The 11,132-nt window shown below is 49.2% G+C and overlaps 1 protein-coding gene across 4 annotated transcripts in view; it reads right to left on the bottom strand.

Moving 5' to 3' along the window:
- Positions 1-1,283: 1,283 nt before the first annotated feature.
- The window catches only part of TCF7 (transcription factor 7), a 68,970-nt gene continuing 59,121 nt past the window's right edge, over positions 1,284-11,132 (bottom strand). For 2 of the 4 annotated variants that reach the window (XM_040573995.1, XM_040573996.1), the window contains 3 exons: positions 10,676-10,724; positions 8,843-8,915; positions 1,284-5,120 (listed from right to left, as the gene is read on the bottom strand). In XM_040573995.1, the coding sequence (XP_040429929.1) occupies positions 4,817-5,120; positions 8,843-8,915; positions 10,676-10,724 (426 nt within the window). In that variant the 3' untranslated portion in view covers positions 1,284-4,816. The remainder of the gene's footprint in view (positions 5,121-8,842; positions 8,916-10,675; positions 10,725-11,132) is intronic. The other 2 variants (XM_040573998.1, XM_040573997.1) reach the window with 2 other exon arrangements.

Raw genomic sequence — 11,132 nt, 5'->3', positions numbered from 1 at the left:
TTCCCAGCGTCCTGTATTGCAAACAATACAACTCAAAGTACTACTAGAGAAAAGCTTCTGATAACAATTCTTGTAGTTGAATATTCAGCTTAACCTGGGTTCTTTCAGGAAACAAATCCAGCTCTGTGCATGAAGCTAGTGTCCCAGGATCACCCGAGTTTTATCCCTGGAGTGCTGTGCTTCTAATACAGAAGCCTAGTACTGTAATTGTGCTCAGAGGTAGAAACCTACGTGTGATTCCTTTAGGTGCCGGTCATCGGGCTAGGATCCATGTCTGTTGGCAGCCGCTGCCGTACGCGGTGCCTCACTGTGCTGAAGGATGAGGAAGAGACAGAGGCATAGTTTGTCTTCGTTGTTAACCCTGCTTGTACTTTGTTTGCACAAAACAGACCTGTGGCAAGACTTGCTAATTATTAAGACAGCTTGCCTAAGAAATAACCCCTTAGCTTCACCATGAAAGCATTTGGCCGCTGTGGCCTTTGCTGAAGCTCCGGAATCGTGCCGGAGGGCTGCTGATATGAGTAGTGCGCACACAACTCATGCAACTGTGGCAGTAGAGTAGCATGCACAACAAAGGGCTGTTGTGCTCAGAGGTTTATATAGCTGTGACAAATTTTAATATTCCTAGTAGGCCAGGTTGTTAGGATTCCATACAACTTATTTTCTCTGGAATTGCCCTGCAGTACTGTCTCAGACTTCATTCAAATTCTGTAGCTGCCAGATGTGTATGTCAGTGAGAAAACGCCTTTTTTAATCTCTGAATGTCCAACCTCTCAGTTGTCTCATCCATTCGAGCAATTGGTGCTGGGCTATAGAGAACCAGCCTCTGTACGAAGGTGCTGCGAGATAGTTTGGGGTACGGTGCAGCTGCTACATGGGTTTTCCCTCTCCAGCTGGACCTGATGCCTGCTGTTGTAAGAGACGCCGGCTGCGTATTTTGGAATTTTTGAAAGGGAGACACTGACCAACTTTCCCATTGCCAAGCTTTATTTTGCTGTTTAACTTGTATGGTGCTGCCTGAATTTATTAATCTTTTTTCCAAGTCATGGCCTAATCAGAGAGCTGCTCTTGGCAAAAGTGATTAAATGGCTTGTGGGGAGGAAGTCAGCTGTAGTGATCGTTTTATGTAAAATGTATATTTCCGTAGTCTTGATTTACAATTTCAGTCTTACTTCTGTTGAAGACTATTGGCAATTATTCTAAAAAGTATTTAAACATGCAAATGCTGAAAAAAAAAGCAAGAATCTTCTTCAGTTCCAAGAAATAATTATTTGACGCCTCCGTAGGTTTATAACTTCCAGTGGCCTATTTTGAATAGCCAGTCTGGCAATTACTTTATTTATAAAGCTATAAACATATTTTGAACATAAAAGCCAAAAAATACAAACTCAATGAAGTAAAAAAATTACAACAAATGATGGAGAATCATTGGACAAATGAAAGTACAGCTGCAAAACATTTATCCCTGCTACATACATACAGTGGTTTTACTTGGCTTAATGAAGTGGTATTTCCATGACTTCTACATTCAAACTGGTTTCAGGAATTCAAATGCGTATTTCAAGAAAAGTTGAAATTGCTGTAAAAGAACTAAAAAAAAAATCTTGTTGCGATAAAAACTTAAGGGCAAAGTTTTCCTTCTATTACAAAAGAGCATTAACACAAAATAATAACACTTCATATAGCAGTTCTAAAGACACTTTTTTGGTATTAATAAAAGTAGCTCTGTTTTGGCATTGATCGTTAACCGTAGGGCACGTAACACAAGTTGTTCATGCTTGCTGTTTTGTCTCAGAAATGGGCAGTTTACAGGTCTATTTCTTGCATGTCTTGGGGAGGGGGGGGATTAAATTTTCTCAGACCAGTATAAACTGAAGATGTTACGGTGTACCAGGTGGAAATCGTGTTTATACTGCAGTAGCTGAAGCCACAGGGTAAGGTCTGGCGATAAAGCTGTACGCACAGAGCAGAGCGCAGGGCCAGCACGACGCGACGTCAGCGAGCCCCCTTTTGGGGCATCGGTCAGAAAAGGGGTGTAAGAAGTGTAAGTGTAAGCGCTCCGTCTGCGTGGCTGAGGAAACGCGCTGCGCCTGCGCTGTGCGCGCACAGGGAGAGGCTCCTGCAGGAGGGGAGCAGCAGCTTGCACCAAGGAGACTTTGCAGGAATCGGATGGAATAACCGTGATGAGAGGGGGCTGCAATACAGATGGGCCTTTCCCTGGTCAGCGTGCCCTGAACCAAGGCAGGCAGCCCGAACGCCATGGAGGGGCCCTGAGTAGCCTTGAAATAAGCGGGTGAAAGTCCTAACGAGTTCTGAAATGACTGACGGCTCTTCTGGGCATGCCAGTGCTACTCGGTCCTTGGTCAAGACGCGCAGTTTAATACTGTTCAGGACTTTCCCCTAAATTTCCTCTGGTGTTATTTAAACACATCTGCTTTTTTCTTTATACCCGTCTTTGCTTTGCTGCTAAATTACGTTTTATCCGACCACAAAATAGCGATCAGGTATTACGGTATGCCAGCTTTACGCCCAGTTTTGAGTTACGCTAGGCCACTGGTGGGCTCAGTGTGGCTGATTTGTCAGCTGTGGCTTTTACAGTAGTTGACACTTCTACAGCACCTTACATCAAAGAGTCTCAATGAAAAATGGTCAGCTGAGACACAGCTTTTTTTTTTTTTTAAGATTTTTTTTTATATATATAAGAAGAATCTATGTCAGGTCTGGGAATAGTCTGCTGAGTTCCTCTGTTGAGCACTGGACCATGCTGTTGTCTAAGCTTGCTAAAATAATTTAAAACTGAGCAGATTGTGTGTTGATCTAGTGCTATGTTAACCCTCTGAGTGCCGTAAGTACATGGCCAAGTTCAGTTGGCAGGCGCTTCAGGTAATGTCACTTCTCTAAGGGTTAAAATGACTTTCAGGTTTGTGCACGTAGCTTTCATTCAGTGCTTCTGAAGTTACATTTACACAGGAGAGGAATTAAGCAATAGGTTTAGATCTAAACTAAAACTGGAATTAAAAAGTCTACACTACTATAAGCGAAAGTACCTAAATAAAGGGAATAAACCCAAAGATGCTCTACAGACTAATCTTTTTTTTTTTTTTAAAGTTTTCGATCTTTGATGCATTAACTTGCTTAAAAAGTTGTTTAGTCCAATGTAAAAAAATTAGGGTTTTTCTTTTTGTGTTAAGAAAAAAATATAAAAATATTTTTACATTATAAAGGTCATCTTAAATTTCTTGCAGTTCTACAATAATATTACTACATAATTTGCATTCAGTACTCTAAAACCTATTCTGTAAAGTAGAAAAAAATAGATCCCCCTCTCCCTCTGTCTGTTGTTACTTTTCTCTTCAGCAGTCTAGAATATGTTTATTCCAGGCAGATTCTGGTCTCTGTGACAAGTATGCAAACATGAAGTAAATCAGTAACTTCGATTAATTTGGGATTTACATCAGTTTTTGGAGATCAGAATCTGTCCACAGTGTTTTTGTTTGTCAAGCTCAACATATAAATAAAATACCAGAAACTGGTAAATGTTTTCAAGCTGGAGAGAATACATTAACATTTGGCATCGTTATGGAGGTAGAGGGAAGATCTCTCAGAAAAAGCTAGAATAAGTTTTTTTTTTTTTTAAAGTTCTACACCAAATCATCAAGAAATGGTTTTGATCTTGCAGAGGGTAAGTACGGATTGTAAGCAGAGAGCAGGACGGTGTGCTGCTCTGCTCCCGGCCTGCCCCAGGGAAGGGGAGAGCCAAGAGGGGGCAGAGCACACACCGCGGTCTGTCCTCCACCCCTGCTTGCCAAGGAAAAGGCTCTGGGACGGGGCGTAGCGCTCGAGTACGGCTGTCGGGCGTTACGGCTTTACACAGGCTCCGTGCACACGTGCTGTGCTCCTCCCGTGTGCCGGTGCACAGCTGGTTGCAGAGTTAGGCTTTCTGAGGCTGCACCCAGGCCGCCGGATGAGAATTCTGGCTGTCCAGATCTGCAGTGACCGAGTCACGACAGCAAGGGAGGCCCTGCACCGACGTGGGCAGCAGTCGGCAGTCAGACTTCAAGCGGCCGAGCTCCTGCTGCGCCTGGTCAGCGCCCCGCTTTCCTCTGCTAGTGGGATCGACGTCTGCACAGAGACCTGTTACCTGTAAACAGTACCTTCCTGTCCTCAGACACGAAGCTTAAAAAATACACCTCATTTGTTTAAATATTTCATTTCTCTGTCAGTCAGATCAGGGAGCTAGCATCGCTACATTTAGTCTTCAGACATGAGGGCTTTTACAAAATGCTCCTATTCCAGCTTTTCCAGCCCCGTGGTACGACAGCTACGGGAGATCTGTGACTGACTACAGTTTAAAGCAGCTCAGAAGGCAGGAAATGGAAGCCAGTGTTAGATTTATAGCACCTACCACCTACTGCAGCAAGCTGGGGGTTCCTCTTTGCTTTCCGCCATACTTGGAGATACTGTAGTAAAAAAAAAAAAAAAAGAAAAACCCCAAACAAACAAAAAAGCAGCACAGGGCAGGGACAAAAGGCTTGTTTACTCATCAGCACTTAGAAATTTTGGCAAATACTTTTTTTTTTTAAACCTTTTTTTTTTAAAGTCACTTTTCTATCTTTAACCACCACCCCTCCCCCCCCCCAAAAAAAAAAAAAGAAAACAAACAACAAAAAAAAGAGTTTTCCAGCATCCTTAAATCATTCCGTCGCCTAACTTTGCAAGTTTGACAGTGAACGTGGGGAATTTGGACGGGCCTCCGGTGCTGTTCAGTGAGCAAAGTGCCCGGTGTCTCAGCCAAGGCGGGCGGGTGGGCGCGGGGCTACGTCCCCGTGGGGGCCACGCTGTGCGCCGGGGGCTCCGCGGGCGTGTGGGGCGAGCGGTGGGCGCTCGGTCTGGAGGAGCTGGCGGCCGGGCCGGCGTGGGCCAAGACGGGGAAGGGGTCGGGAGGCTCTCGGTGCGCGGAGGCAGCGGGGGCTGCGGGCTGGTCTGAAGGGAAAGCAGAGGGTACGCGTTGGAGTGCATCCAGGGGAGAGGGAGGGGAGTCTATAGCACTTCCATCGGAAGAAACTGGGCTGGCACAGCGTCCTTCTCCTTGTAAGTACCGAATGCACTTCTTTTTCCTCCTAAGAACAGTGGAAGAGAGTTAGCCGTAAATAGAGGGCGAGCGTGCGGTCACGCACCAAAGGGCGGGTGGGACGCGGTGCGGGCGGGGGGCTCGCAGCCGGCCCTGCGGGGGGCCCTGGGTGGCACTGACCGAGTGGCCGTGGGCTTGTGGCCGTGGGCTCGCGGCCGTGGCCGTGGGTGGCCGTGGCCGGGTGGCCAGGGCCGCTCCCGGCTCCCTCATGCGCAGGGCGGCGGCTCCGCGCCGCGCCCGCCAGGGGGCGATAAAATGGCGGCGGGGCCGGGCGCGGCGGGGCGAGGTGAGGGCGAGGCCCGGTGAGGGCCAAGTCCCGGCCCGGTGGGGCCAAGGCCCGGCTCAGCCGTGCTGTGGGCACAGGCGGCTCTGGCCATGCCAGGTATCCCCGCTGAGATGCGGCACAACCGTGCCCTTCTTGTTTGCCCTGTGGGATGTAGCCACGGAGGAGCGCCAGGTCACGCGCTGCCAGGACACTGCGCTCCCCATCGTTTTTTGGCTTTCCTCCTACGGCAACGCAAGTCAACCCAAACTTTTAAGGTCTTAAGAGTGTTTTTGCCTGTAGCACATTTCCTACCGCTTTCCTAGACTTACACGCAATGTATCATCTACTTAGCTCTTTTTCTTTCTGCAGCAAAAGCCTCTGATCTCAGCCTATTCATAACATCTCTGAATCTCCAAATACTTCACATTCATTCCTGCCTCTGACGATGACTCAGTGACACGGCTGAGCTGAAAGCACTCGACAGGCTCGTGAGGAAGGAAGAAAAAGGCCAGCGACCGGCTGGCAGAGGGCACGGTCTGAGGCTGGCTGAGGTCCTGCCTGGGATGCTAGAGCAGCTCTGAGCCGTTCACAAGACTCATTTGTCTCTTGAGCATCGATCACCTTTTAAGCTGCTAACTAGGCTAAGGAAAAGCAGCCAGGACAGTGCCACCCTTCACACTTCAGCCCATGGCTTTCCTGGGCAGGAAGTGTTCACTGTGATCTGTCTCCTCGGAAGCTGAGACACAAGCACAAAGTGCAATGCGCGCACACACAGGGAGCAAGAGATTAGGCAGAGGTGTGTGAATGAACCTGCCCCCAGACTTCTGCTGCAAAGAGCAGCCGGGGGCAGATCTGCTCACAAAAAGGGTTTCATAGAGAAGTAGCCAGCTGGTGACAATCACTCCTGCTAGCCCCACATTCCTGGTAAGAAACTCCTGCTCCTATGTTGGATGTGCTGTCCCCTGTTGGTCTGGGGGCTCAAAAATACAAGCCACACACTGTCCTCGCTGTAACCAGACGTGGGCATGATTTCACTGCATCCCAGGACAATTCTGCTGTTTGGTACCAAACGCAGGAATATGTAGCCTGTGTTTACCTGAGCTCCAGTTGCCATCTCACACACGGAGCTGACCCGTTCCTGGCTATTCAGGTAGCACCTCGCACTGTCTCATGCTGTCTTTACATACTCTGTATGGAGTTGGTTTTCCTTCTCTTTTCCTGACAGATCCCTCATGTCACCTGCTCTGAATCCTCTGTAGCAGTTCAGTACAGTTTTAAACAATAGAGCTCTTGAGATGTCACCTTAACAGTAGTTAGGGAACAATTCCTCTGCTGGAGATGCTGTTAATGACTTTATAGCTAAAATAGCTAAAAAGAATGTCTTTCTCCTGCTCAGCTCCCTGCCTCGACTGTCTCATCTGAGGAAAACAGATCAAATGGAGAACTTGCTAATGCGGGCACACACGTTTCTTTGATCTTACTAATGAAAAACTAGACAGTGTTGGAATATGCATTAACTAGCCCAGTATTAAACATGACTTTGCACTGGATGTGAACAAGAGAAGTGGTATTACTGCTGTCAGTGTCATAGTTAGCTGTGGTGACCCAATTAATGTGATATGAAACACGACAGCCCTGCTGAATGGAATATTTAACACTGAGGTTATTTTGCACGGGCTGTAATTTCCCAGAGCAGACAAACCTCAGGACAAGCTGTATTTCCCACAGACATTTCAGGAGTAGCTGCAGGATGGAGAGTTTCAACGACCTACTTGTAAGATGATACAAATCTATCCACTCCATCCACTGATTCGATTAGATGTAAAATAATGGAGAAAAAGCAGATCTGATACTACAGATTGTCGATAATGAAGCATTTAGTGGGCTAGGGCTGGCATGGCTACCATACAGCTAAAAGGATTTATCCCTGTCCTTTAGGAACTACAGCACCCTGGAGCATTTTGCCCTGGTGTAAGGGGGGGTGAGGGTGAAACCTCCAGAGCAGGACCACCCCATTTTAACCAGTTAAACTCTCCTCCTGTGGAGTGTGAATCCTCTGGCGGGCATTGCTCTCCGCAGGCATCGGTGACCACAGCACGCAGGACAGAAGCCTTTGAGCTGGCAGCGGCACGTTAGTACAAAGAATTGCAGAGGAGACGTGACTAAATAGTGTTTGAGAAGCAAAAGTTTTTTAAAAAAAAGCATGCTAAGGTCTACGAACACTTCAGCAGCCTGTGTTAATCGGAAGCAATGCAGAGGGTTAGCGCTGAAGCTGAGTTAAGAGAGTTCAAACGAAGTCGGAGCGGAGCTGCAGGAGCTGCCCCCGACCTGCCGTCCCTTGGCTTGGGGCTCTCTGCCACGTCCTGGGTGTCACAGCCATCCCTCTGGACATCCAGGGTGACATATCAAGGAGATATTAAGGGAGTTCTGTCCAGTTTTCTTATCAGTTAAATGGTGCTTGATGATACCAACCACCATAAATGCAAGCACGGGATGTTCTGAAGCTACTCTGAAGAAGTAAGGAATTCCCAGGGGAAGACGCGGCGCTTGCTGCTGCCCGGGTGCAGGAAGAGGTGGCAAGGTGCGTACCCAGCCTCCTTGCTCACACCCGTGGCGCAGGGGTCTGCCCGACCCCACCAGCTGATGGTCTGGGACCTTGGGCAGCCTGGGTCAGCCAGTGACCAAGCACTACTGGGACTCCGCAGGGCTACGCCTCCAGGATTCAGAGTTGGATGGACTAAATAATTTCCCTCACTTTACGCCGCAGTAAGCACGTGAAGCAATACTTCTCGCTGTACTTTCAGCTTTTGCTTGTCTTCAGCCCACAGGTATGGAAACCTGGAAATGCACCTGTGAGCCACAGACCTCTGTCTGGGTCCAGGAGCCCCCCCTGAGCTTTTCCTACCAGGATGCACTTGCGGACACCCTGAGCCAGGTACTGCTGCGGTTCAGGCACTGCGCTTCACCGTTGCCTTTCCACGATCATGCCCTAGAAGCCACGAGGCGTGAAGCGCTTGCGAACTGACTCATTGCTTGAGGCTCTCCCACCCCACGGTGGGTGCTGCAAAACTTCAGGGCCAACGAGGGTACACCTTGGAGTACATGGTTAGTCCCAGGATAAGCAGGAAAAACCTTCACTACTCGCTGCTGGCCCCGGAGGGGTGTTTATGTGATAGGAAATCTTAAACAGGGGAGGAAAGCCCCACACCAGGGTCACCTGGAAATAAGCTTTTAAGACCAGGGAGGTTCATCAGCCAACGACCACGCAGAGCACCACAGGAGCACTGCCCACGGCGGCGGACAGACACAGCGTGAAGCTGGGACAGCAGCTACCGAGAGAGCCCGAGCAAACCCGGCGCGCCGCCGCAGCACCGTGCGCAGCCGAACCCGCTCGCCCAGGAAAAACCCCGCGAGGTGCCGAGGAGCCGCCAGTTGCCGATACACACCTGCACGGGCCGCACCAGTCCGTTTGTTGGTTGAGGCCAAAGCGAGCTCTGCATTTCTTAGGAGAGGCAGGATCTGAACACAGAAGCATGCGTGGCGGAGAATGGGCAAGGCAGAGGCACAAAGAGGAGGAGGAGCAGGAGGAAGAAAAGAGGCAACATCATTTCAGCCACTTAACACACCACTAACAGACTACAATCCCGTTTTTTGGTTCTGCAACGGTGCCGGCACCACCTCTCCTGTAAAAAAGCGAGCGTTAGGCAAAGTCAGCGATGGCAGCTGGGGAAGGAGGAGCTTTGGGAAACAGCCTCCCATCTGAATTCTCCTGGATTTTGCTCTCTGGTCGTGCTTCCCTAGCTCAGCTAAATCCAGCACCACAACCGGGCACTCACAGCTCGGCTCCAGGAAATGCGAGCAATTACCAGGAAATTCACAGCTTTTCGTGACGCATCCAATTTCTTAGGTTTGGGAGCGCTGCCAAAGGACAGCGACGCTGCCTGCTGTGCCTGAATCCTTACCTGCTCCCTGCCTTCCCAGCAGTGACTAAACGGGCTGCCAGCGAGCGCGGGCTGCAGGCGGAAGAGAAGAGAGGAAACGTTGCAGAAGCAGGTGGAAAGCAGAGGTAGCACCGCGGAGATCAGCCCCGGCCATCCTGCTCTGTCCCCTGCCTTCCCCTTCCAGGCTGGGTGGAAAAGCTACGCTCCGTGGCCTTCCCTTCAGGCACATCGTGCTTTTTCTCCAGTGCTGTAATAGGATCCGAAGGGTTTCTGTGCAGGATTCACACTGCCTCTATCAGCCACCACCAGTGCTTCCTGTTGTGTACCAGGCTTTCAGTCCATAATGGGCAAAATTAGTGTTTTTATATCATACACACAAGCCACTTGTATATGTAAATATATATACACTCCACGTAAACCTAAATGCTTGAATTCTCCTTTGCAGTCTAGGCACTGAATGCCTTAACAGTGTTAACCAAACCGAAGTTATTACTGGGACACTTTTATGGAACTGCTTTTTATGGATAATCCGAAGAGCTCATCCTGCAGCAAGTAATGAGATAACCTGAACTCGGTGTGTTAATGCGGGCTGCAGGATTCTGGTTGTATGGCCCCGTAATCCCCGGCAACCACATCGGCAGAGCCAGGGCTCGACTTGCGGGTCGTAACTTGAAGGATACGTGATGCCACAGCGGGCAGGGATGGTCTCCTGATGTTTTACAATGAATGCTTACTGGAACAGACGTGATTCATTCCCACTATGGTAGAAATGCTCCAGAAACCAGCATGGGAATGGCCCTGGATGACGGGAATGTGTGTGCGAACAGCTCAAACCTGTCAAAGGGCCTTTTCTGATAAACAGTGTGGTACGGGGAGGAAGCCTGTCCTAGTTTTTAGTCTGACTTTACTTGAACTCTACCTTATTATGAAAAGCGAAACAAATTTTGGGCAGTGCCAATCTTCAGGCCTCTCACTGCATTTAGTCCTGCACGCATTATTGACTCATTTGAGAGCTTTCCTCAACAGTACCTGTAGGGTCGATGGGGGCATTCATCTGCTTGTTATGAATAATTAACTTTAGTGATAATATATATGAAGTTATCCACTTGCCAAAATCTGATCTTTTCAGTTGCCCTGAACTACCCATGTTCTAACAGCTATGAAAAACTCACAGCAATGTTCATTTACTGCCTTTAAAATTGTGCAATTCGTTAGTTAAGATCAGGAAAATAAAAGGAACCATGGTAAAACACAACAACTGCTGTGGATTATCCACTCCGAGCAAAAGCAAGGTGGCAGCCACCAAGGAGCCACGTGGCTTGGCACCGCAGGATTTACCTGAATTGGAATCTTGTTGCTTTTCCCGTGTCCGTCTCTTCTTTTTCCCCTAGGAAATGCAAGGAGAAGCCCATTAGTCCACGCTCCCAGGAGACCAGGGATGCCCCTCGGTGTTTTCAGGGCTGCGGGGCTGGATTGGGCCCTTGGGAATGCTGCGGCTGCATGCAGTGCCGGCCTGGTGCTCCACAAAAGAGACCCAGGGGGACCTCTCAGCGCAACCACCGAGTCAACCGTCCGCACAAATGGCCACGGCTGTCGTTTACATGGCACAAATTTGTTCTGGGCACGTACGTTTTCTCAGCAACAACCCTAATTGTCAGCATCCCTGGATCCAGCACCGCAGGCGTTTTGACTCATCCCCGGCATGCCCAAACCGGCGTGCAGGAGATGCGCGCATTCGCAGGGGCAGCAGCAGAAGCCCAGAGACGGAGGGCACGGCTCCGCTGTCGCCCTGCTG

The sequence above is a fragment of the Cygnus olor genome, chromosome 14 (genome assembly GCF_009769625.2).
Source record: "Cygnus olor isolate bCygOlo1 chromosome 14, bCygOlo1.pri.v2, whole genome shotgun sequence".
NCBI classification, from domain to species: Eukaryota; Metazoa; Chordata; class Aves; order Anseriformes; family Anatidae; genus Cygnus; species Cygnus olor.
This window is presented reverse-complemented; position numbering and strand designations above follow the sequence as displayed.